The 26692-nt window shown below is 37.1% G+C and overlaps 1 protein-coding gene and 1 pseudogene across 1 annotated transcript; both read left to right on the forward strand.

The window, feature by feature from the left end:
• The first annotated feature begins 1872 nt into the window (after positions 1-1872).
• Positions 1873-10049, forward strand: LOC113625965 (olfactory receptor 5H1-like; annotated as a pseudogene).
• Positions 10050-15770: 5721 nt separating this feature from the next.
• LOC113618805 (olfactory receptor 5H8-like) lies at positions 15771-20276 on the forward strand. Its single transcript, XM_027103025.1, is given in 5 exon segments — positions 15771-18688; positions 18690-18771; positions 18774-18975; positions 18977-19245; positions 19248-20276. Coding segments are annotated over 5 exon segments (948 nt in total). The 5' UTR covers positions 15771-18658; the 3' UTR covers positions 19613-20276.
• Positions 20277-26692: the final 6416 nt, after the last annotated feature.

The raw sequence follows: 26692 nt of genomic DNA on the forward strand, positions 1-26692 counted from the left end.
ATTTTATGAATGTCCATGGATAATTTTCTCTGTTAATGCACAAAAAGCAAATCTGAACACATTACCACCATGTTCAAAATCATGTTAATAATTTTTCTTTAAGTTGGGGTAAAGAACAAAGTCCCTGACCTGGCCTCCAAAGCCCTGTGTTATCTAAATATGCTGGCCTCTCCGACCCCATGGGGCTCCTCCCTGCTTCTCGTTTTGCAAGCCACATTTACCATGCTGTGCTTCTCCACTTACCTAGGTTCTCTGATAATCTGATAGTCCCTCCAATGATGAAGGCCCTGTGGATGGGACCTGTCCACAGGCAACAATCACTTTGTCAGAGTTGAAGACCCCTGGGCCCCACACAGACCTACTGAAACAAAATCTGCATTTTAACAAGATTTCCAGGAGGTTCACAGGCAATAAAGTTTGAGGAGCACTGATCTAGATCACCTCTCACTGTGATCTTTTTTTCCTTTGCTCCTCCCCAGATCTTTGCTTAGTAAGATTTCTCATCAGATTTCAGCTTAAAGTTGGGAGTTAGGTGTGAGTCTGGAATGTGAGCTACAGTTTGCACGAGGAGGACAACTTTACTTGGGGTTCGATCCTGAAGGGAGTCTAGAACTTTGACCTCATTAAAATCATGTATGATTAGCTCAGACAATAGGATACTAAGCAGAGCATCAAAATTTATAGATAAATTGAAGTTTTCATAAACATATCAGATGTGTCATCTGTGGTGAAAAGTAATGGCATAAAGTGTGGTTTCTACTGTTAAAACTGGAACTATCTACAATGATTGATGTTTATAATTTCAGAGCCTATGATGCCCCATGGGACAACCTGCCTTTCTCATACATGTCCAAGTCCACAGTGCCCAGTAAATGCTTAGCTTTGCCCTAAAGGGAATCCTTGCAGGGGGTATCAAGGGAATTTTAGTTCTTCAGTCCTCCTTCTTCTGGCAAAAGTACACAGTTGTATAATTGTTTGACCCTTCTGTTCAAAGCAAATTAATATAAACTATAATTTCCTGAGCTTGGGAAGTCTCCAAAATGAATCAGTGTGCAAAGAATTGCTACCTACGTTATTGTCATTTCTGTGCTGTTGTAGAGAAAGCCTAATGTATTGACAGGATATCCACAATTTCTCATAAGATATGGGTAAGAGAGAAATGATTTGTATAATATTCATTATTCTTTATATAAAAATTAAAATACTGTTTATAATAATTTTAGATTGGGTTCATAAGATGTCAAAATAGCCACGTAGAAATGAAAAACAGTGAATTAATTGTGTATTTTACTTTTGTGATTAAAATTTAGACATGTAAAATAGCTGTAAGACAGAATTGTTCCCTTTAATTTAATGAGTTTTATTATTTTGTTAACCTAACTATAAAGATTTATAAGGTAAATTCTGGTGAACCAGAAAGTTAAATAATTTTAAATTGGGTTTAATGTTTCAGGTCATATGATTCTTATATAAGAAATCATTTAGAGCTTTCTGACAAAAAGACCCACTCTGATTAGTTAACTGATTAAAACTTTTAAGGTAAATCACTTAAATATTAATTCCTATATTCTTTCACATACTTATGAGAAAAATTTTATTGAATATTTTGTACATATAGCATAGAAATATATACATGTATTGGAATATAAATGAAAAAAGTATATAAATCATATATATATATGTTAGGAAATATATAGACAATGTTTCTCCACTATGTTTTCCAGCATTTATGAATTAATAAGTACCCACACACAAAATAAATTTGAGAACTTTCAATTACTTAGTGATTGGGATTGAAGAGAAGGAAGGAAATTTCATATAAAAATCTACTTAACAACTGAAATTCTTGATGTTCATTATTTATATCACCTATATTCAAGATCCGGTTTGGGATCAGTTTTTGATTCTCCCCGCAAAACTAAAAAGCCCACAATTGGTGGAGAGTAAAGTGCTCTCAAGTTAAATGAGCAGGATTTCTAGATAAGGTAAGTTCTAATTACTCTAATAACAGAGAGAAAGTAATTTTAAATATGGAAAGAACTTTCTGTCAGTGCCAATATATTTATTAACAACACACAATTTGTAAGATACAATTTAAAATAGAAGTCTCTTTTTCATACACAAATTCTAGAGGAAAATAAACTTTGCATAAAAAAAAGATTCAGGACAGACAACCTTGGGGAACACCAGAGTTAAAACAAACACTCACCCCCAAGTCTCTGAGCCTTTCCCTTTACAGGTTTCCCCTGCTATCTGAAAGTAGAACATTCCTATGAAACCTTTTAAAAGCTGAAATGGCATAAAGAGAAGAAGCTATTACCTTAAGACACATCTTCCTAACAGACGGACAAAATAAATCAAGATAAAGCACAGATACAGACACAGTTCAAAGATATGATGGCTTGATGCTGATAATGATAAATGTAGTTCCCAGGGAAGGAGCTTGGTGGGGCCATTCTGGCTGCTGGGGGTGTGTGTCGTCTCTATAGCTGCTTGCTGCAAAAGAAATGCTGAACACTGTTTTTGCCTTTTATTGGTAATAGCAAAAATCCTTTTCGGATCTCTTTTGGTTAGTGAAAACAATTATTAATATAGCTCTTTCATAAAAGAGAAGTGGTGGTAAAGCAAACTTTTGAAAAGCGGGGCATACCTATATTTCCTCTTCAGCTTTTCTTGGACACTTGCTCTCTCAGATACTTCCTTCTCAGCTCTACTTTGGCTTGTCTTTCCTATACTTATCCATCTATGTCTCTTGATATTTTCCATCTGTTATCTCCCCGCTGTTTTCTTTTCACCAACACACATTATCTTCCCACTTTTCCTGTTCCCTTTCTCCTCTCAACTCCTTACTCTCCTCTCTTTTGAAAACTTTCATTAAAATATTCTAGAGGGGAAAAAAAAAACCCATATGTGTCTAGGAGAAGTAGAAAAATGTCAATGGTTCTCCACCTTTCGTTGAGTACTCCAAATCCTTCCACCCACTTGTTTCCCTTTCACTTCTCATTAGTCTCTGGCCTTAACTCAATCACAAAACGCAAACTGCTCTCACTAAAGCCACTAAAAATCCCTTAATTTCCACACTCAGTGAAATCTGATCACGCTTTGTCCTACTAGACCATTTATTTTGGCATTTGACACATCATTCTCTTCGTTCATTTTGAATATCTTTTCTCTAAGTTCATAACACTCAGCTTTCCAGTCTCCTTCCTGCTTCTCAGCTCAGTATCCTTTTCTGGTCTCACCCTAGTCTTTCTCTGTTGTGAACCAGGCCTCTTGGTTGCCACAGGAAATGAGTTAATTGAATGGAAATGGCTCTAACATAGAAATGCATGAGACAATAGAGAAATCAGGTGAAAAAATGATCAGGAAGAGAAGGAAGCAAAGGAGCTAATCAACAGCCCAAATCATGACCCAACACCAGCTCAATGAGACCTGCTGCCACTGATGTTGAGGTTGGAATGCCAGCTCACACTCACAGTGCCATGGTTGTGGATGCAGGATGCGTTTGCTGGAGTCTTGATATTGCTGTCTTTGCAACCAATATTCTCTTTTGTCCCGGTACATTTTTTTTCTCTCTCTCTTCTTATTCCAAATGTAGGTTTTGTGGATTTGATTTGACAAATCTAGGTCAAGTTCCCTCACTCTATGTGCAAGGAGAATGGGAAAGTCAGTTTCTAGTTTTTTGGCTTCTTTTTTTTTAATTAATTTTTTATTGGAGTATAGTTGGTTTACAATGTTGTGTTAGTTTCTGCTGTACAGAAAAGTGAATCAGTTATAAATATACATATATCCACTCTTTTTAGATTCTATTCCCATATAGGTCATTATGGCTATCATCTTTTGGCTTCTTGAGTGGGTGATACCCTCTACCAGCCACCACGACTATGGGGGAGAAAAGGGGATCAGATGTTGGCTATCTAATATATGCTGTGTATCCACTGTGCAACCTCTTTAATATAAGTTCCTCAAGTTTCTTTCTGTGCCCTTCTTCTTCTTATGCATACTCTTCAATGGATAGGTTATCAATAAATATGCCTTCAGCTACCCCCAAAACTCCTAAGACATTATTTCTATTAAGCTATTTGTAGACTCATATTACTAAGTACATCTCATCTTGATGTTCAGAGGATGCTCTCTCCACAAACTGGCCACTGCAGCTGAGATCTTGATTTCAACTTTTGATGTCCATCTAGCCAGTCACCAAGTGACTCTTCTCTCCTTCACTGACCATCCCTTTCACATCTAATGTCACAAGGTCCTAGTGTCTCTGCATTTTGAATTCTTTTGCATCTATCTCTCTGTCTTCCTCATGACAACCAAAGTTATATCACCAACGGACTAGGCACTACACATGCATTTGTGGAGCATTTTTTTAAAGTACAGATTCCTAGAACTGAATCTTGACCCACTGAATTAATTTCTACAGTAATGTCTCACAATGTATATTCTGCATAAAAACTCCACAATCAATTCTGATGTGTAATCTGGTTAGAAAACCATTGGACAATAAATAGCAATATCTCCTGAGTAGTATCCCTGACTCCAGCTTTCCCTCCATGACACCTATTTTCTGTGCTGACAAAAAATTAATTTAAAATACTTTCTGAGGCCTCTCCCTGTCTCGAAAATTTTCAGTATATACATATTACCTGAGGCAAAGAGTTCATGATCCTTCACGTGGCATTCAATTCATTTTATAATCCAGATCCCTTAAACATCTATTCCCTTGACTAATAATCCATGTCCCAGACTCAGAATTTCCCTACCACACTCTATCAGGTCCCCACAAACTTAGCAAATGGTTAGAATGTCTCTTTTATATAAATCTATTAATTTCTGCACATTATTTGAACTGAAATTATCATATTGAGTGGCATTTCTTCAAATCCCCCAGTTTATATAGTGATATTTTATGAAATTAAAAGGGCATTCTGATAGGAGTATGATTTCGACTCCACTTTACAAGTTTTCAATTCATAAATCCATAGTGAATGTTATTTTTATATTTATTGCATTTTATTTCAGGGGACATCCAGTGAAGATATGGAAAAGGAAAATGCAACATTGCTGACAGAGTTTGTTCTCTCAGGATTTTCATATCAACAGGAGTGGCAAATCCCCTGGTTCCTGGTATTCCTGGTGATATACCTCATCACCATTGTGGGGAACCTTCGTCTTATTGCTCTCATCTGGAATGACTCTCAACTTCACACCCGCATGTACTTATTCCTTGGGAGTTTGGCTTTTGTGGATACTTCAGTATCATCCTTAGTGACCCCCAAGATGCTGGTCAAATTCTCCGCCAAGAGTAAGATGATATTTCTCTCTGAATGCATGGTACAATTTTTTCCCTTTACAGTCAGTGCGACCACGGAATGTTTTCTCTTGGCAAGTATGGCATATGATCGCTATGTGGCCATATGCAACCCTTTATTTATCCAGTGATTATGACCAATAGACTATGTATGCGACTGTTCGTCTCATCATTTGTAGGTGGTGTCCTACATGCCTTCATTCATATAGGATTTTTATTCAGATTAACCTTCTGTAATTACAACATGATATATAACTTTTACTGTGAGAGTCCACCTGCCGATGCAGGGGACACGGGTTCGTGTCCCGGTCCGGGAAGATCCCACATGCCGCAGAGCCGCTGGGCCTGTGAGCCATGGCCGCTGAGCCTGTGCGTCCGGAGCCTGTGCTCCACAACGGGAGAGGCCACAACAGTGAGAGGCCCTCGTACAGCAAAAAAAAAAAAAAAAAAAAAGAAAGAAGTTTGTAAGATAAAGGATCAGTAGTATGTAAAAGTTATTCAAATGTGTTGTTGACAACAAGGGGCTTTAAATGCATATTATCAAAGCTCAAATAATGTTAAGATGATATGATGCCATAGTTCCCAGTGGGTAGCTGAGAAATACTTGAAAATGAGCAAGAATTTGGCTGTTTCATGCTCTAAAAGTCCTTGAAAGGTTGCTCTCCTCACATTCCATACTATTTAAGTATAATAAGCAATCCATTTTCAGAGCCATTTTGCCTTTCCTCTCCTGACACTTAAATTCCATACACATTCCATATCACTCAGGTCCTAACCCTCAAAACTACCGACCTCTGTTATTTACCCCTTCCATCCTGCTGATATTCTTTTCCTTTCCAAACATACCTGCAGGATTAACCTTTATAAACAGGACTCTGATTACATGATATCTTTCTTCAATAACTTTTAATAGATTGTCATTGCTACCAGATTTTTCACATATATGGGAAATGTATCTAGAGCTGTATACATACATATGCATTATGATTATTTCTTCATTTATGTTAAGATTATATGGTATATAAATACAAGTAAATATATATGCATATATATCTATATATACAGACTTCTTCCTTCCTTCCTCCCTCCCTCCCTTTTTCCTCCTTCCTTCCTTTCTTCTTTCTTTTTTCTGTTCTTTCTTTCTTTCCTTCCTTCTTTTTCTTTCTTTCTTTCTTTCTTTCTTTCTTTCTCTCTTTCTTTCTTTTCTTTCTTTCTTCTCTCTTTCTTTCTTCATATTTCACCCTGCATATGTTCATCCCAGCATTCAAATAAAACCCTGCTTTAACTCTGAAGGCTCTTTCTCCACAATTCTCCTGTGGACTCTACACTATACCCAAACTGAGTTACTGAAAGCTTTCTGGACAAACCTCTCTCTCTCAGGTTCACGCTTTTGCTCACACAGATCTCTCCACAGAGAATCCTCCCCACCCAACTTCTCTATCTTCATTTAAAATTGAAAAGGTATCATTTCCTCAATGACTCTCTCAAATTTTACAACTTCTGCGATGTTTTTCCAGTGTACCTCAAAGATAATAGGAATGCTCACTCATCTCAAATGTTTAGCAGTTTATTTATTCTTCTTGGTCACACTTGGCCTCGTATAATAATATTTTTGGCCTACAAACTCTTTTAAATTACAATTTAGAAATCCTTCTGTCTTTTGTAGTAGATAGCACAGTGGCTTACTCACATGAGCTCCTAAATAAGTATTCACAAAATATTTATAAACTTAAAATGATCTGACAGCTCACATACATAGAATACAGTAAGAGTGCATCACTCTTTTTCAACCCGGTAATGAGCCCAGAGAAATTACTGGACCTGGCATGGCTGTTGCATGCCAGCTCACCTTCTTAAATTTCTTTCATGACAACTGAAAATATTATCAGTCGGATTGGTTCCTGGGATAGAGTATGACAAAATATCAGGGAGAAGCTTAATCAGAGGTTTGGTTTAAAGATGCAAGACATATAATTATTTAAAACAAAAATCATTACTCTATATTCCTGGAAGTGCGAGTCACAAGATTAGACCAGGTCATCTGCCTTCTTTTTACTCCTCTGAGACATCCCCCTATGTCCCAAAAAGGGAATGCATTCATCACATTCCAGTTGCTTTTACTGTTTCTCCCTAAAGAGTCTTTTTTTTTTTTTTTTTAAGGAAACTCCATACTGCTCTCCATAGTGGCTGTATCAATTTACATTCCCACCAACATTGCAGGAGGGTTCCTTTTTTTCTGCACCCTCTCCAGCATTTATTATTTGTAGACATTTTGATGACGGCCATTCTGACTGGTGTGAGGTGATACCTCATTGTAGTTTTGATTTGCATTTCTCTAATAATTGGCGATGCTAAGCATACTTTCATGTGCCTTTTGGCCATCTGTATATCTTCTTTGGAGAAATGTCTATTTAGGTCTGCTGCCCATTTTTTGATTGTGTTGTTTGTTTGTTTGATATTTTGCTATATGAGCTGTTTGTATATTTTGGAGATTAAACCCTTGTCAGTCTCATTGTTTGCAAACATTTTCTCCCATACTGTAGGTTGTCTTTTTGGTTTGTTTATAGTTTCCTTTGCTGTGCAAAAGCTTTTAAGTTTAGTTAGGTCCCATATGTTTATTTGTTATTTCAATTCCTCTAGGAGGTGGATCCAAAAAAATATTGCTGTGATTTATGTCAAATAGTGTTCTGCCTATGTTTTCCTTTAGGAGTTTTATAGTAACTGGTTTTACATTTAGGTCTTTAATCTATTTTGAGTTTATTTTTGTGTATGGTGTTAGAGAATATTCTAATTTAATTGTTTTACATGTAGTTGACCAGTTTTCCCTGCACCACTTATTGAAGAGACTGTCTTTTCTCCATCGTATATTATTGCCTCCTTTGTCATAGATTAATTGACCATAGGTGTGTGGATTTATTTCTGGGCTTTTTATCCTGTTTCATTAAAATAGAGCTACCATACGATCCTGCAATCCCACTCCTGGGCATATATCTGGAGAAAACCATGACTTAAAATCCTACATGCACCCCAATGTTCATTGCAGCAATAGCCAAGACATGGAAGCAACTTAAATGTCCATCAATGGATGAATGGATAAAGAAGATGTGGTATAATATATGCGGTGGAATATTACTCAGCCATACAAAAGAATGAAATAATGCCATTTGCAGAACGTGCATGAACCTAGAGATTACCATACTAAGTGAAGTAAGCCAGACAGAGAAACACAAATATCATATGATATCGCTTATATGTGGAATCTTTTAAAAAATGATACAAATGAACTTATATACAAAAGACCCAAAGACATAGAGAATAAACTTATGGTTACCAAAGGGGAAGGTGGTGGAGGGATAAGTTAGGAGTTTGGGATCAACATATACACACTATTATGTATAACATAGATAACCAACAGGGGCCTACTGTATAGCACAGAGAACTTTACTCAATATTTTGTAATAACATATAGGGGAAAAGAATCTGAAAAAGAATAGATACATATATATGTATAACTGAATCACTTTGCTGTACATCTGAAACTAACATGACATTGTAAATCACTTATGCTTCAATTTAAAAAAATAATAAAAAAGAATCATTGTTATTGTATATGTACATAGTTCAATGATTTTTATTACTGTATAAGGTTTCCATTGTTTAGATGGATTCCTTCAATTATTTAGAGTTTTGCTTCTTCATACATTGTAATGACCCAAAGACTAACTGAAAGTATAGGCAGCGGTATGTATTTCTTCTGCCATCATTAGCACTGTTTCCTAAAGAATTTTTCTTTGAATGAGAAGTCTGGTGTCAAGCTATGAGTATATGAGTGGGTGTATAACCCATCACATCTTAATTTAGGTTGCTGAGTACAGAATAGACAGTTGGAGGCCTCTCAGAAGTGCAGACTTCCTTGAAGCCTTCTCTTGTAGACATCTAGTCTACAGATTCCTCTGCTCTGTATGGATCTTCAGTACAATCTCAACTACTTTATGCCTTCCAGAAATTACCAAAATCCCTACTCAAATGATGTGATCCCATTCACTTCTGTTATAGATTTATTCATTTGTACATTTTTTTGTCATTTCAATGGTATGTTGGTAAAGAGGTAAAAGATACACCTGTGAAAAATCCACATTTTTGGACAAGATATTCTGCTGATTCCTTTAAAAAGAAACTATGAAATTAAATCTGTATTGTTTAATGGTTATTTAGATTTAAAGGATGATATAATTTTGCTAAGTTCATCCAGTTGTCTAGACACTGCTGCTGCTAGATTAGATCATTTGTTGGAAATACAAATAATATACTTGAGATATTCTTTATTATGAAGTTGCATTCATTTTCTTAACCTGGAAATTGAAAAGAATATATAATAAATTATCTCTCTTTATGTATATGTGCATATGTTTTTTTCTCTTTGCCTTCCAATACCTTCTACTAAGTAAGACTTCTACTGTTCAGGAGATTGCTGATAATTTTATCCTAGACTGTGTTCAAAGAAATAACATAACTAGGATTGGGCAAAAACAAACAAATATAAATCAAAATTAGAACTGTATAACTAAAGTCTGTTTTGTTGACTAATTTTGGCATGTAGTCTTAGCACATGTAGTATTAGGAAAGTGTCAAAACCTCTCTGGTATAGGCTTTCATTTTAGCTCTTTTTGTTGGTCTTTTAAAACTAAGGTTTGAAAAATTTAGTGGGCATCAGAATCACCTGGAGAGCTTATGAAAACACAGACTGATGGGCATTATCATTAGAGTTTCTAATTCAGTCATGCTAATGCTGTTGTTTTGGGACTATACATAGCAAACTACTGTTGTGAACTGAATGTTGATTTCCCTCCAAATTCATACATTGAAGCACTAATCCCCTAATGTGGTGGTATTTGGAATGAGGACTTTAGGAGGTAATTAGGGTAGGAATAGATCATAAGGGTCAGGTTTTCATGATGGTATTAGTGCCCTTATAAGAAGAGAAAGAGGCAAGAGAACTAACTCCTCCCCACCACCCCCAGGAATACTCAACCTGCAAATGCCAAGGGAGAAGGCTGCTGCCTACTAGGCCAGGAAGCAATCTCTCACCATGTACAATAAATATCTGCTGGCCCCTTGTTCTTGAACGTCCCATCTTCCAGAATGTAAGAAATAAATGTTGGTGGTATAAGCAACACAGTCTATGATATTCTGTTACAGTAGCCTGAGCTAAGATAATCACTGCTTTAAAGTAATCAGTGAAGCAAAATTGTTATAGTATTAGGATATTTTGATATCAGATGAAACAGAGTTTCCATATACTCTATTCCCTACTTAAACAGCACTCTGAAAATATTTTGACAGTTTGCACCCTCTATTTATACTTTCCTTTCAGTTTTGGACAGAAAGATGCAAATAGGGCATCTATTTCAAAGGACGAATTATTGTGGATTTTTTTTTTTTTTTTTTTTGATAAGTGAATGAATCTTTAATTTAGGTTTATCTTTTCTCCCTATTGTGGATTTTTAAATAATTTTTTCTCGGGAACCATGATTGATAGTGATGATAGCCAATAAAAACCACATTGTCTAATTTCAGTATGGTTAATGGGAGGGTTCTCTGTCCCTTTTGAAAAATTAATTACCAAGCCAGATCAGCATTTAGATCACCCCTTTCAAGTACAACTTCATATACACAATATTCCTTATGCTGTAGTACGTGACGTTTACCTCTTCTGAAAAGGTACCTTCATAGTGAGACTTATTTAGAGCCATAGCTAACAGTTACATCATGATATTTCCCTCACTTTGCAAGATAAAACAAGATGTTCACTAAACATACAGTGAGTTTTGGTTATAGTCATGGTTGTCCAGAGTAACAGAACCAGGAGAATCTATCTCTCTATCTCACTACCTCCCTATATATCTATCTATCATCTATTTATCTATCTATCTATCTATATTTATACCAAGACATTTATTATAAGATATTGGCTGACATAATATGGGGTCTGAGAGGTTCCATGATTTTCCCTCTGCAAGCTGGAGAGTGAGGACAGTAGTGTCCTACTTCAAAGGTCTCAGGCAGTAGGGCCAATTGTATAGATTCCTTTCTGAGTATGAAGTCCTGAGAATCAGATCATCAAGGGCAGGAGTATATCAATGCTAACCAGTCAAACAGAAAGTGAATTCCACCTTCCTCTGCCTCTTTGTTCCATCCAAGCCCACACCAGACTGGCTAATGCCCAGCTACACTGCGGAGAGTCATCAGCTTTACTGAGTCCACCAATTCCACACTAATTTGGAACTTCCTCACAGAAACACCCCCAAATAATGTTTAATTAGATATCTAGACAGTTCACGGACCAGTTGACACATAAAATTAACCATTACAGGTTCACCTTTTGTCAACTTAGCACCCATACACATATCTTAAAACTATTCTATTTCTAAATAATGATAATAGCAACGTCACCTAACATGATACAACTATGCTATGTACAACCAAAAATGTATTACTTCTTCCCCGGAGAGGAGGTAAAATCTTTGAGTGATGTTTACTATTGATTCTCCTTGATATCTGGTAATACAAATACTAAGATGTCAAATGAACAACACTCAATTATTATACTATAAAGTCAGTACATCTTATGTCTCATGATAAGGGAATAAGAGTGGAAAGAAAACAAAGCTGTTTGCTATACACACCCACAAATGTTTTCATATCAAACTAAGAAGGAAATCTCTTGGCAAATTACACCTCATATCTGTAACTGGACATGTGATTGTTGCTGGTATTTTAACTAACTTCTTTCACTACCCATTCTGCATTCTCTTCGCCTCCAGCAAACACCTCACTCAGGTGGTCATTGTTCTTCACCTTGTGGAATAAGCCAAAGGTTCACTCCTGAAGAGTCTGGGCCATTAGAACTACTATGTGGTTTGGCCTGTTAAAGTTTTCCATTGATCTTAACCATGGGAATGGTAATGCTAAGAGATAGCCTAAGGTATCTTCTGTATTCCAGACATACTCTTCCTTACCCTCTTTGTGGAATAGTCCAGTTTCCTCTTGGTAGTTGCCATCAATCACCTCAGCCAGCACAGTAACTCACTTCTTTGTCTCATGAGTCAAAGGAACGTAAAGTCAAAGGGACCAAGGGGCAGTCTACTTTCAGCTCAACGGAAGCATTGTTGTGTGTCCTGGTGGAAGCAGGACTGCCCACTGTAAGGTTTTCCCTTCACTACTGTCCTTCCTAAATGTCACAGAGAGGAGTTGTCATGCAACAGCTGTCCACTTTATGATGGTGCCTGCATACCATGCAGAACCATCTGTAAATCAGGCCCCAGTCTTCTCTTCTCTGTCAACTCATCATAGAGAATTCCCTATAGGACCACAGGTCCAGGCTGGGAGACAGACGCCATTGCAGCAGGAGTAGAGGCCAATAGCATTTGAACCACTTCTTCATGTAACTTACTTGTGCCTTCAGGACCTGTTCCTGCCTTGATCAAGTGTCTACTACTTCTATTCGATGAAGGAATGCTGCTGTGCACACTGAACTTTACGGTTAGTGGGTCAAATAACATTCAGTGTATCAAGGGCAGCTCTGGTATCACGGCAAATTGGTGGCCCATTGTTAAACGTTCATGTTTTACCAAGGCTCACTAGCAGTCCAACAGCTGTTTCTCTAAAGTACAGTCATTATCCACAGAGGATGGCAGTGCTTTGCTCAGAATTCTAAAGGCCTGCACTGTGATCAACCTCTAGAGGCTTATTAAAGGCTCCAAGCGTCTGTCACTGCCATTTCAGGCTCCACTGGATCTGCTGGATATGGTTCAAGGAGCAGAACAGCTTGCACAGAAGCCAAGACATGTTGCAAAACCTTCTTTTGCTCTGAGACCCACTCAAAACTAGCCGCTGGTAAATGGGCTGGAGTAACACACCCAAATAATGCTAATACTGTTCCAAAATCCACAGGGGCACATTATGTGTTGTGCCTCTCTTTTGGTTTCAGGAAGGGTCAGGTGTAACAACTTATCCTTCACCTTAGAAGGGTTTTCTTGACATGCCCTATATCACTGGACACCTAGAAATTTCACTGAAGTAGAAGGCCCCTGAAATTTTGTCAGATTTGTTTTCCACCTCTGTCCTACAAATGGCTAACTGATAAATATTATTTCTTGCTCACTAAGACCAATCAGCACAATGTCATCCATGTAACAGACTAGTGTGATATAATATTTACAAATCATATGTGTGATAAAAAAAAGGCTTGTTTCCAGGATATATGAAGCACTCTCAAAATTCATAATAAAAAACAACTAAACCAATTAAAAATGGGTAAAATACTTGAACACTTTACCAAAAGAGATATACAGATGTCAAAGAAGGATGCAAAAAGATGCTTTATAAAATTAGTTACTAGGGAAATGCAAATGAAACTGCTATGAGATATTACCTATTAAAATGACCAAAATTGAAAAGACTACCCAGAGTGGAAGCAGTGATACAGGCCTTTGCGCTCAGAGAGAGGCAACCAAATAAGTTAGGAGATAATTATACAAAATTGAAGAGGGCAGTAAATTTTAGTCAAGTGTTGGTTATGTTGAAGCTACCTCTGCACATCATACTCCCCACTCCACTCTTCTGTGCACTTTTTACAGGACTCTTCTCTTCTATGTTATTTTCTCCTCTACTTTGGCTTTCATCAGCAAAATTGTAAGGAAGCAGATTAACTGATCAATCAATCTACTAAAATGATGCTGTTTGCTTTCCCCCATCTAGCCATCCAAGTCCCAAATGGAGGCTAAGCATTTTCTTTTGTTACTCAGATATCATACCAAAATACCACAAATAAGTAAGTTAAGTTTTATTTTTCTGAATGAATGTACACTGACAACTTTCTCTGTTAATGCAAAAAAGGCAAATCTGATCATCATGGTACCACCATTTCTAAACCCCTCAATAGCTTTCCTGTAAATTAAGGTATAGAACAAAGTCCCTGATCTGGCCTCCAAGGCCCTGTGTTACCCCCATATGCTGGCCTCCCTGACCCATCTGGCTCCTCCCTGCATCCCTCTTTGCAAGCCAGCTACATTTACCAAGCTGTGCTTCTCCAATTATCTAGGCTCTCCATGATAAAGACCCTGTGGATGGCACCTGTTCACAGGCATCACCTCTTGGAAATGAAGACGCTCAGGCCCCACCACTGATCTACTGAAACAGGATTCGCTTTTTAACAAGATCTCCAGGAGACTCACAGGCATTAAAGTTTGAGAAGCACTGCTATAGGTTGTCTCCCACTGTGGTCCTTTGTTTTGTTTTTCCTTTACTCCTTCCCCAGATGTTTGCTTGGTGAGATTTCTCACCAGATTTCAGCTTAAAGTTGGGAGTTAGGTATGGGTCTGGAACGTGAGCTACAGTTTGCATGAGGAGGACAAATTTACTTGGGGTTGGGTCTTGACAGGAATCTAGAAATTAGGCCTCATTAAAATCATGTGTGATTAGCTCAGATAAGACCATACTGATCAAAGCACTCAGAGCATCAACACTTATTGATAAACTGGAGTTTGCAAAAACATGTCAGAAGTGTCCTCTGTGGTTGAAAATAGTGCCATAAAGTGTAATTTCTATTGTTAAAACCAGAACTGTCTGCAATGACTGACGTTTATGATTTCAGAGACTGTGGTGCCCCATGCAGCAACCTGGATTTCTTGTACCTGTCCAAACCCACAATGCCCAGAAGAACAGCTTAGCTTTGTCCAAAAGGTAATCCATGGGTGCTATCAGGGGAATTTAAGTTCTTCACTCCTTCCTCTTCCGGCAAAAGCACACAGTTATACAATTGGTTAACTCTTGTGTTCAACACAAATTTATATAAACTTATGTAAACAACATTTTCCTGAGCTTGGATAATGAAGCCTCCAAAGTGAATCAGTGTGCAAAGAACTGTCACCTGTGTTATTGTCATTGCAGTGCTCTTATATTAGTTTCTACTTCAGAAAGCCAAACACTGAAAGGAGCTCAACAATTTCTAACAGATATAGGTAAGAGAGTATGCTTTTTGTAATATTCATTATTTTTTCATAGAAAGTTAAAATACTGTTAAATTTGTAATAATTTTGATTTGATTTACAAGATACCAAAATAGCCAGTTGAAAATGGAAAACAAATAGTGAATAATCTGCATGCTTTATTATTGTGAGTAAAATCTGGATGAGCAAAATAGCTCTAAGAACACACTGTACTCTTTAAATATTTAACCATCTGGTTAGCATACTTACAATGACTCTATAGGATAAGTTTTGGTGAATTAGAACTTTAAACAAATGAACAGTAGTTTAAGGATTTAGGTCAATGTTTTCTACATAAGAAATCTTTCTGATAATTGCATTCAAAATATTTATTTGATTTAATTAACCATATTCTCTGATTAAATTTTAAGTTAAATCACTTAAATAATAACCTCTCCATTCTTTCACCTACTTCTGACAATAATTTCGTTATACATACATGTACATATACATATATATATATACAGAAAAATGAAGAAAATGTTTCTCCAGTGCTTTTCTCAGGTTTATGACTTAATAAGTACCCACACATCAAATTGAGAATTTTTAAAATGTTTAGTGATTTGAGATTGCATGGAAGGATGTTCACTCAAAATAAATATACATTTAACAACTGCAGTTATTGACACTGGTTATTTACATTGCCTGTATTAAGTCCCAGTCTTTGAATCAATTTTATTCCACTAATAAAACTTGTGGAGAAGCAAATGCTTTAATCGCAAACCAGGAGGATTTCTAAAGAAAGTCAGCTCTAATCATAGTAATAACAAAGATAAAGCATCTTTTATATATGAAAAGAACTTTGAGGCCATGCTAGTATATTTATGAGCAAAAAATAAAATTAAAATGAAAGTTTTTAACACACCATTGTAAAGCAATTATACTCCAATAAAGATGTTTAAAAAAAATTCTTAATTAAAAAACCTAAAAAAAATGAAAGTTTCTAATTAATACACAAATTCCATAGGAAAATAAACTTGGAGTTTTTAATAAAAGAAAAAGAAAGGTGACCCTGTGTTGACAACTTTTGTTGAAGCCAGAGTTGACAGATATTTATCCTCCAAACGCTGAGACTTTCCCCTTATTTCATCTTCAGCCTTTCTCTGATACTTCCTCTCTCTATTTGCTTGTCTTTCCTACACTTATTCATCTATGTTCGTTTGTCTCTTCCAGTTTTTTGTTGTTCCTTGTCACCCACACAAATTTTCCATTCCACTTCTCTATGCACTCTCATCTCAATGACCTCTTCTCTCTCTTTTGAAAACTTTCATGACATCGTTCTATAAGGAAAAATATCGCATCTGTCTATGGGCGGTGGTAAACAAATGTCAATTGTTGTCCACAACTTATATACTTTATTTCATTCTCCTCACTGCTGTGCCATTTGCTTCCTTTTCATTTCTCATTATTCTCCAACCTCAACTCTATCCCAAAATGGAAATTGCTCTCACTAAAAACTCTCTTAATTCCTACACACAATGATCTCTATTCACTCCTTATCCTACCAGAGCAATTATTTCATTTTAGGCACTGTATTTTCCTTTGTCCTTCTTGAGTATTTTCCTCTCTTTAAGTTCCCAACACTCAGCTTTCCAGTTCCCTCCTGATTCTCTGACACTCTGCTCTGTAGCTTTTTCTGGTCTTTCCTTTTCTCCTTTTGTGTGAGCCAGAGCTCTTGGCTGCAAGATGAAATGAGTTAATTGAATGAAAATTGGCTTGGACATAGAAATGTTAGGGAAGTTGGGGAAATCCACTAGAGAAATTGGCAGGACACAAAGAAAGAAGTCAGACAGTCAACAGCCAAAATCATGTCCCATCTCTAGCTCAATAAGACCTGTTGTCATTGCTGCTGAACTTGAATGCCACAATTCACACTCTCAATGCCATTGCTATGGGTACAGGATTTTCTGGGGTCATGATATTGTTTCCTTGGTTGACTTTATAACCAAAATTCTCTTTGTCCACATTTGACCTCTTTCTCCCCTCTCCATATCCCAAATAGAGTGTAAATGAGTTTTTGGGGGCTAACCCTATATCAAGCCCCCTCATTCTAGGTACCAGGGGGATGGGAAAGATAGTTTCCAGAAACTTTGGCTTCTAGAGAGGTTGAGAGCTTTAGTCTGCCACCAAGACTCATTTGGTAGAAAAGAGGATCAGATGTGAACCATCTAATAAATGATGTACATCCATTTTTAATCTCTTTAATGTAACTTCTTCAAGTTTATTTTCATTCCTTCCTCTTTTTTTTTTTTTTACCTTATGCACACTGTCCAATGTATAAGCCATATATAAGGATGTTTTCAGCCACCTCAATGATACCCAAGTCATTATTTCTATTAAGCACTTGTAGAATCATACTAAGTTTATCTCACCTGGATGTTCAGAGGATGCTCCTTGCAAAAACTAGCTACTGCATCTTCAATCTCAATTTTTAATGACTACCTATCCAGTCATTAAAGAGAGTGACTCTCTCTCCTTTACTAATTACTCCTTCACATTTAATCTGTCACCAAGTCTTAGTGACTCTACATTCTAATTTATTTTGATCTCTTTGTCTCCCTCATCATTCTAATCATATCACACATGAACCAAGAACCTCACATACATTTTAATCAACTGGGAGCATTTAAAAATGCATATTACTTGACCACATTCATGATCTACTAAATCAATTTCTACAGTAGTACCTCAGACCCAATGTTTTGCATGGAAAACTACCCCAAACAATTCGGATGTGTAATCTGGTTTGGGAATTACAGGACAAGTGTTATAACTTCCTGAAGAGTATTCATGACACAAGATTCTGCTTCCTGCAGACTATTTCTACAACCAAATATTTAATTTCAAAACTAACTGATGATGACACTCCATATCTTAAAAGTTTTCAGTGCTTGCCTATTCCTTGAAGAATAAAATTGAAGATCATTCACATGGCATTCAATTCGTTTGATAATCCAGGCCTTTCTAAGATTTTTTTGATGTGCATCCATGTCAAACACACAGAATTTCCCTACCTCATTCAATAGCTTCCCCATAAATTTGCTCATGTTCAGAATTTCTTTCTTTTCTTCTAAATCTGTTTATTCCTATACATATTTTGAACTGAAATAATCACATTTTTCCAATATAGCAATTTCCTGAAATACTTTTCATGTATTAAAGAGTAAATAAAATAAATGGCATTGAGTCTAGTGTATGGTTTTATTTATATTAGCTTAACCAAATCTTCTTTTTAAACTTCTGATAAATGTTACTTTACATTTACTGCATTGTATTTTAGAGGCCATCTAAGGATATGGAAACGGAAAATGCAACAGAGCTGACAAGAGTTTGCTCTCACAGGACTTACATACCAACCAGAGTGGCAAATCCTCTTGTCCCTGCTGTTCTTAATGCTACACCTCATCACCATGTGGGAAACCGTGGTCTGATTGCTCTCATCTGTAATGACCCTCACCTTCACATTCCCATGTACTTATTCCTTGGGAGCTTGGCTTTTGTAGATACTTGGTTATCACCCACAGTGGCCCCCAAGATGCTGGTCAACTTCTTTGCCAAGAGCAAAATGATCTCTCTCTTTGATTGCAAGATACAATTTTTTTCCCTTGCAATCTGTAACCATGGAATGTTTTTTGCTGACCACAACGGCGTATGATCGCTATGTGGCCACATGCAAACCATTACACTATCCAGTGATTATGACGACTAGGCTATGCATCTGGCTATTAGTTTTGTCATTTATAGGTGGCCTTTTCCATGCCATATTCAGATTAACTTTTTGCAATTCCATCATAGTACATCACTTTTACTGTGACATTATACCATTATTTAAGATTTCCTGTACTGATCCTTCCAGTAACTTTCTGATGATTTTTATTTTCTCTGATCAATACAGTTGTTCACTATTTTCATTGTTCTTGTGTCTTACACACTTATTCTCTTTACAGTCTTAAACAAGAAGTCTGCAGAAGGCATAAGGAAGGCCTTCTCCACCTGTGGAGCCCAACTCCTATGTGTCTCTTTATACTATGGGCCTCTTCTCTTCATGTATGTGTGCCCTGCATCCACACAAGCAGATGATCAAGATATGATGGACTCTTTATTTTACACTATCATAATTCCTTTGTTAAATCCAATTATCTACAGCCTGAGAAATAAGAAAGTCATAGATTCACTGACAAAAATGTTAAAGAGAAATGCTAATAGGTGTTCTTTTTTCATTAAAAGAACACATAATTGTACAGGTTAGATGTTGCTACGTGTTGACTAGTGTTCAAAGTTTTTTGCATTTATAATTGTCCTACTATTTTAATGACTTAAGATGTTAGTGCCTAACAAATTCCTTAAAGTATTTGCATATCTTATTCAAAAATATGTAAGGAGGGGGTGGAGGCAAGATGGCGGACTAGGAGGACGCGGAATTTGCGTCCACATTCCCTGTCGACTAGGGCACCTACCAGGCACTGGTAGGGTACCATGGACACCTAGGGTACGGGAGGAACCCCCAGCGACTGGGTAGGACATGGAGCATGGAGGGAGTAAAGGGGGAGGAGAAGTGGAGGCGGGACGGGACTGGCACTCCTGAGGGGTAGCTGGGGGAGGAGAAGGGATTCCCACGCCCGAAGGGGGAAATTGCGGGACCATTGGGAGGACAGAGGATCAAAAGGGAGCATAGTCAGGTTTCCCCTGCCCACCAGGGGCCCCAGGAACCTGCTGAGATCCTGGGCCTGATCCTCTGCCCACAGAGGCCCCCTCCAGCCGCGCAGGTTCTGAAGGAGTGGGGGGAGGGAAGAGGCAGCAAGAGTAAAGGATGGACCTACAGGCCGGCACCTCTGAGGGGCGGCTGGGGGAGGGGAGGAGTTTCTACACCCAGCAGGATCCATCCATGGTTAGGGGTCCAGAGGGGATGGAGGAGACCCTGTGGGAGACCCTGAGAGGGTAACGGAGGAATGGAAAGGAACGTGGCCAGCACTTTCCCTGTCCACTTAGGCACTGGGGAGCCTGTTGGGCTCTCAGGCCTAATCCTCTGCCCTCGGAGCTTCCCTCTTACCGCAGAGAGCCCAAGCCCTGTCCCTACACCCCCACCCAGGGCCCTACCTCTATACTCAGAGACCCCCTCCAATGTGCTGGGCCTAAACCCCACCCACACACCCTCACCCAGGGCCCTACCTCCAAACTCCAGAACCCCACACTCCACTCATGCTGCCTTTCCCCTTCCACGCAGGTCCTAAGCGGAGGCCCTGCACCTCGCTTTAACATCGCCCTGCCTAGGCCCCGCCCCAAAGGCCTTTTCTGGCTGTGTGCGTCCTGAGCCTAAGTCCTGCCTAGGCCCCACCCCTGCCTAAGTTCCACCCCCGCCTAAACTCCACGCCCCCTATAGCCAAGGACTTTTATTTTTTCTTCTTCTTTTAGGTTGGGGTTCTGTTTTACCCTGTTGTTGTTGACACATTTATATTTTTATTTTTTCTAATAAATCTTTTATTTTTCAAAATTTATTTTATTCTTTATACTTTGTTATTGTTCTGCTCCTTTTGGCTTGTTCCCCCCTTCTTTTTTTTTTCTTTTTTCTGTTGTGGTTTTGTTTTACCTTGTTGCAGTTGTTTCAATTATATTTTTATTTTTCATAATATACTTTTTACCTTTCTAATTTTATTTTTTATTCTTTGTTATTGTACTGCTCCTTTTTTTCTTTTTTCTTTTTTTTTCCACTGAGCCACGTGGCTTGTGGGATCTTGGTTCCCAGGCTGGAGGTTGGGCCTCCAAACAAACAAAAAGCAAAAGCCCAAACAAAATTTGTCCTCAAAAATTATATTAAGATTTAAAGGGTTTTCTCTTCTAAATGTTAGAAAAACTAAAGTATAAAAGCAAGCTTTTAATCTACTCTGATATACTTCAGAAAATTTTACACAATTTTCTTAGAATCAGAAAAATTGTAGATGAGTCCCTTCAGATTAGGAATACCACTAACCTGGACTGATTCCAATTATGAGTACTGATATATGCATAGCATTAACAAAAACCTGGAGATGCTGATCAAGCATATTGAGATATAAAATGTTAAAAATTCTACATTTATAAACAAAAACACTTATTGATCCTTACAATTATGAAAGAAAAAAATAATTTACTGAGAACCTACTATCTGCTAGGCACTAAGCTAGAACTCATATATATTACCTACTAAAGAGTTAGACATGATTTTTCACGATTTTCCTCAGTAAAAAATTTCATACTTTGAAATATCAAGGAAAGGATTTATTACCAAAAGACCAAATCTAGAAATAATAAGCAGATTAACTGATGTATGTGATTCTCTGATTATTTGCCTTTTGACCTCAATCCATTTTCCAACTTCCTCTCCTGTGTTTTGTTTTATAATTAGGGACCACTGTAAACTCTATTTCCCAGACTCCCTCCCTTTCAAATGTCTTCTGGCTAGATTTGGACAATGATGAGCACTGTAACTAAAGAGTGGGGGGAAACCCACAATATTTCTGCCCTGTTCCACTGCTGTAGGGAGTGTCTCCAGCACAAGCTGCATCTTATCACTGAGTCCACCTCCTGCAGGGAAACTGCTCATGCGGGTCAAATCATGGGTTCTGTTAACTAACCACTCATCCTCATGGGAGCTTCCTACCATTAGTAATCTCTGGGCTGCCTTACTATTCCCTGTTTGACTTTTTGATTTTACAACACTTTCAAACCATTTGCTAAATTAAATTTCCTCTTCTTAACTAGTGGGTAAGGTCTTTGTTTTCATGAATTGTTCCTCTTACAATGACTACATAAAATTTAAAAACTTTTATATAATAATAAAATAGAAGAGTTAACAGCCACATAAAAATACAAGAAAAGATATTTAAGACATTTATGAGGGAAAGAAAAAGTTTAATACCTTTAATATATAAGGAACTCTTACAATTCATTAAAACATGCAAACATCTGAATGGAAGGAAGGGCCACTGAACATTCAACTGAAGAATTAAAAATATCCAATAAGTTTAAGAAATATATTTAACTTATTTCAATTTAAATAAATGAAATTTAAAATTTTGTTTTATTTATTTTACTTCTATGGGGTGAGGGGAAAGAAGAGCTACCAGTTTGGAAAACATTTAAAAGGATAATGATAGCCAATTTGTGGGAACATAATGGAGCAGTTGTACTGCTAAGATTGATAGTCTTTATGAGGACAGTAAACAAAATAGATTAGATTGGGGGTGGCCACAACTGGGGAAGAATCTTGATCATGGGACTTAGAGGTCATCCGGGCCCAGGGTAGAGCCTGGGTGGGACAGTGGTGGCCATTGATGGCACTTACTAAAGTGGCACCTCAGAAGCCACCCAGATCTCTTAGCAGAGCCATGGACACCTACACAGGCAGCACACTGAACCTCTGTGCATGTGACCCACTCATTTTAACACTCCCCTCTGCTGGGGCAAAGGTTCTAGCACAGGGAGAGGGAAAAAGACACACTTAAAGGGAACAGGGCCCCCTCAAAGCCCAATCCTCATGGCTTCTAAAAAAATAAATAATAAAACATAAATAAACAATTTACCAGATAAAAAATTCAAACATTGGTAGGAAAAATGTGAACTGAATTGGGGAAAATAATTGATCTAAACACTGAACAATTTGACAAGGGACTAGAATGCAAAAACGACCCAGTCAAAAATGAATAATTTAATAGCTGAAATAAAAAACACACTAGAAGAAATGAATAGCAGACCAACTGATACAGAAGAATGCATAAGTGATTTGGAAGACAGAATAATGAAAATCAACCAAACAGAACAATAGGAAGAAAAACAAGTTTAAAAAATAAAAGCACTCTGGAATACCATGAAGTGTTTCTACATTCACATTATAGGGGTTCCAGAAGGAGAAAATAGAGAAAATGGTGGGAAAAATGTATTTGAGGAAACTGTAGTTGAAAATTTCCCAAACCTGAAGAAGGAATAGATATCCAGGTACATGAAGCACAGTGGGTCCCAAAGAAGATGAACCCAAATAGACCCATACCAAGACATGTCCTAACAAAAGTTAAAGAGAGAACTCTAAGGCAGCAACAAAAAGGAGAGCCATATTCAAATGAATCCCCATAAGACTATCAGCTGATTTCTTTGCAGAAACTTTGCAGGCCAGAAGAGAGTAGCATAATGTATTCAAAGTCCTGAAAGGGAAAAACTTGAAACCTAGGATACTCTACCCCTCAAGATTATGATTTAGAATAGAATGAGAGATAAAAAAATTCTCAAACAAGCAAAAACTAAAGAAATTCATCAATACTCAAATGGTGAAGGGTCTTCTCCGAATGGAAAAGAAATAAGAATCTGTAAGAAAGGGAAAAAATCTCACTAGGAAAGGCAAATATATAGTAAGGAGGGAGGACCAATCAATTAAATAAGCCAGTGTGCAGATTAAAAGACAAAAAATTGTAAAAGCAACTTTAACTACAGTAAATAGTCAAGGGATAAGCATTAAGATATAAAATATGACATCAAATACACAAAATGTTAGGTAGAGGAGTAAAAATGTAGATCTTTTAGACTGTGTTTGAGTGTAAACAACTACCAGTTTAAAGCAAGTAGACATACAGGTCAACATTTAGGAATCCCATGGTAGCCACAAATCAAAAATGTACAATAGATTCACACACACACACACACACACACACACAAAGAATGCAAGCATAATCTTAAAGAAAATAATAAAACCACAAAGGAAGAAAAAAGAAGAAAGAATGAACAGAGAAGAACTACAAAAACAACCAGAAAACAAGTAATAAAATGTCAATAATTACTGTAAATGACAATGGACCAAATGCTCCAATCAAAAGACAAAGAATGGCTCATTGGACCCTTCAATAGGCTGCTTTCAAGAGACTGCTTTCAGGGATAAAGACAAACAGACTGAAAAGGAAGAGTTGGAAAAAGATATTTCATATAAACAGAAATGACCAGTAAGTGGGGGTTAGCAATATTCACATCAGACAAAATAGACTTTAAAACAAAGGCTATAATGAAAGACAGAGAAGGGCATTATATTATGATCAAAGTATTAATACAAGAAGATATTATACTCATTAACATATATGCACCCAATACAAGAGCACCTAAATATATCAAACAAATACTAGCAGACATAAAGGGAGAAATTGAAAATAATACAATAATAGTAGGGTACTTTAACAGCCCACTTACATCAATGGACAGATCATCCAGACAGAAAAGCAATAAGGCAACAGTGGTCTTAAATGACATGTAAGCCAAGTAGAACTTAATAGATATACACAGGACACTACAGCTAAAAATAGCAGAATATACTTTCTTTTCAAGTGCATATGGAATGTTCCCCAGGACAGACTACAGGCTAGGCCACAAAACAAGTCTCAACAAAATTAAGAGAATAGAAATTATATAAAGCATTTTTTCCAACCACAACATTATGAAACTAGAAGTCAATTACAAGAAGAAAAATGAGAAAAGAACAAACAAGTGGGGATGACAGAACATGCTACTAAAAAACCAATGGGTCAATGATGAAATCAAAGCAGAAATCAGAAAGTACCTTGAGACAAATGAAAATGGAAGCACAACACTCCAAAATCTATATGATTCAGCGAAAGCATTTCTAAGAGGAGGCTTTATAGCCATTCAGGCCATTCTCAATAACAAACAAACAAACAAAAAGCAAATAAACAACCTAACCTACCAACTAAAAGATTTAGAAAAAGAAGAACAAAGCCCAAAGTTAGCAGAAGGAAGGAAATAATAAAGGTCAGAGAGGAAATAAACAAAACAGAGATCAAAATGACAACAGAAAAGATCAAAGAAATCTAGAACTGGTTCTTTGATATGATAAAAAATTGATAAACCATTAACCAGGCTAACCAATAAGAAAAGAAAGGACCCAAATAAATAAAATAAGAAATGAAAGCGGAGAAACAGCTGATAACACAGAGATCCAAAAAATCTTAAGAGAATACTACAAATGGTCATGTGCCAACACATTGGACAACCTAGAAAAAATGGGCAAATTTCTTGAAATATACACCCTGCCAAAACTGAATCAAGAAGAAACAAGCAATTTGAACAGACTGGTCACCAGTAGTGAAATAGAATCTGTAATTTTTAAAAGTCCCTTCAAACAAAATACAGGACCAATGGTCCTGCATCTTCTTGATTCAGTTTTGGCAGGGTGTATATTTCAAGAAATTTGCCCCCCTGCCAAAACTGAATCAAGTAGAAACAGGCAATTTAAAGATGTAGACATAGAGAATGGACTTGAGGACACGGGGTGGGAGAGGGAAGCTGGGGTGAAGGGAGGGTAGCATTGATATATATACACTACCGAATGTAAAATAGCTAGTGGGAAGCAGCAGCATAGCACAGGGAGATCAGCTTAGCGCTTTGTGACCACCTAGAGGGGTGGGATAGGGAGGATGGGAGGGAAGCTCAAGAGGGAGGGGATATGGGGACATATGTATGCATATGGCTTATTCACTATGGCGTACAACAGAAACTAACAGTATTGTGAAGCAATTATACTCCAATAAAGATCTATTAAAAAAAAAAAAGTACAGGACCAGACAGCTTCACTGGGGAATTGTACTAAACATATAAAGAAGAGGTAATACCTAAACTTCTCAACCCATTTCAAAAACTGAAGTGGAGGGAACACTCCCAAATTCATCCTATGAGGCCACCACTATCCTGATACCAAAACCAGACAAAGACACTAAAGAAAGAAAATAATAAGCCAATATCTTTGATGAAGATAGATGCAAAAATCCTCAACAAAATATTAGCAAACCATATCCAACAAATATAAAAAGGATCATATACCATGATCAAGTTGGGTTTATTCCAGGGATGAAAAGATGGTTCAGTATTCACAAATAATGTGATACACCATATTAATAAAAGGAATGATAAAAATCATATGATCATCTCAATAGATGCAGAAAAAGCACTTGCCAAGATTCAACATCTATTCATGATAAAAACTCTCCTCAAAGTGGGTATAAAGGGAACATATCTCAACATAATAAAGTCCATAAATTTAGCACATATTTAGAATGTCTTTCATTTTTCTAAGTCTGTCCATTGATTCACATTTTTTGAATTTAAATGATTGCATTTATTTCCATCCCCCCCACAAAGAAAAGATCCCATCTATTAAGGAGGTATAATAAACAAAATTAAGAGGAAATTCTGAAGTGCATGTTTCATTTCAACTCTCTTTCTCCATAGTTTCACTTTATAATTTCTTACTGACTATTCCTTTCATTTACTCCATGTATTTCAGACACTGCCCAGTGAGGAT

Source organism: Aethalodelphis obliquidens, unplaced genomic scaffold (assembly GCF_003676395.1).
Source record: "Aethalodelphis obliquidens isolate GAN/ISIS:26980383/991018 unplaced genomic scaffold, ASM367639v1 scaffold1, whole genome shotgun sequence".
In the NCBI taxonomy this organism is placed as follows: Eukaryota; Metazoa; Chordata; class Mammalia; order Artiodactyla; family Delphinidae; genus Aethalodelphis; species Aethalodelphis obliquidens.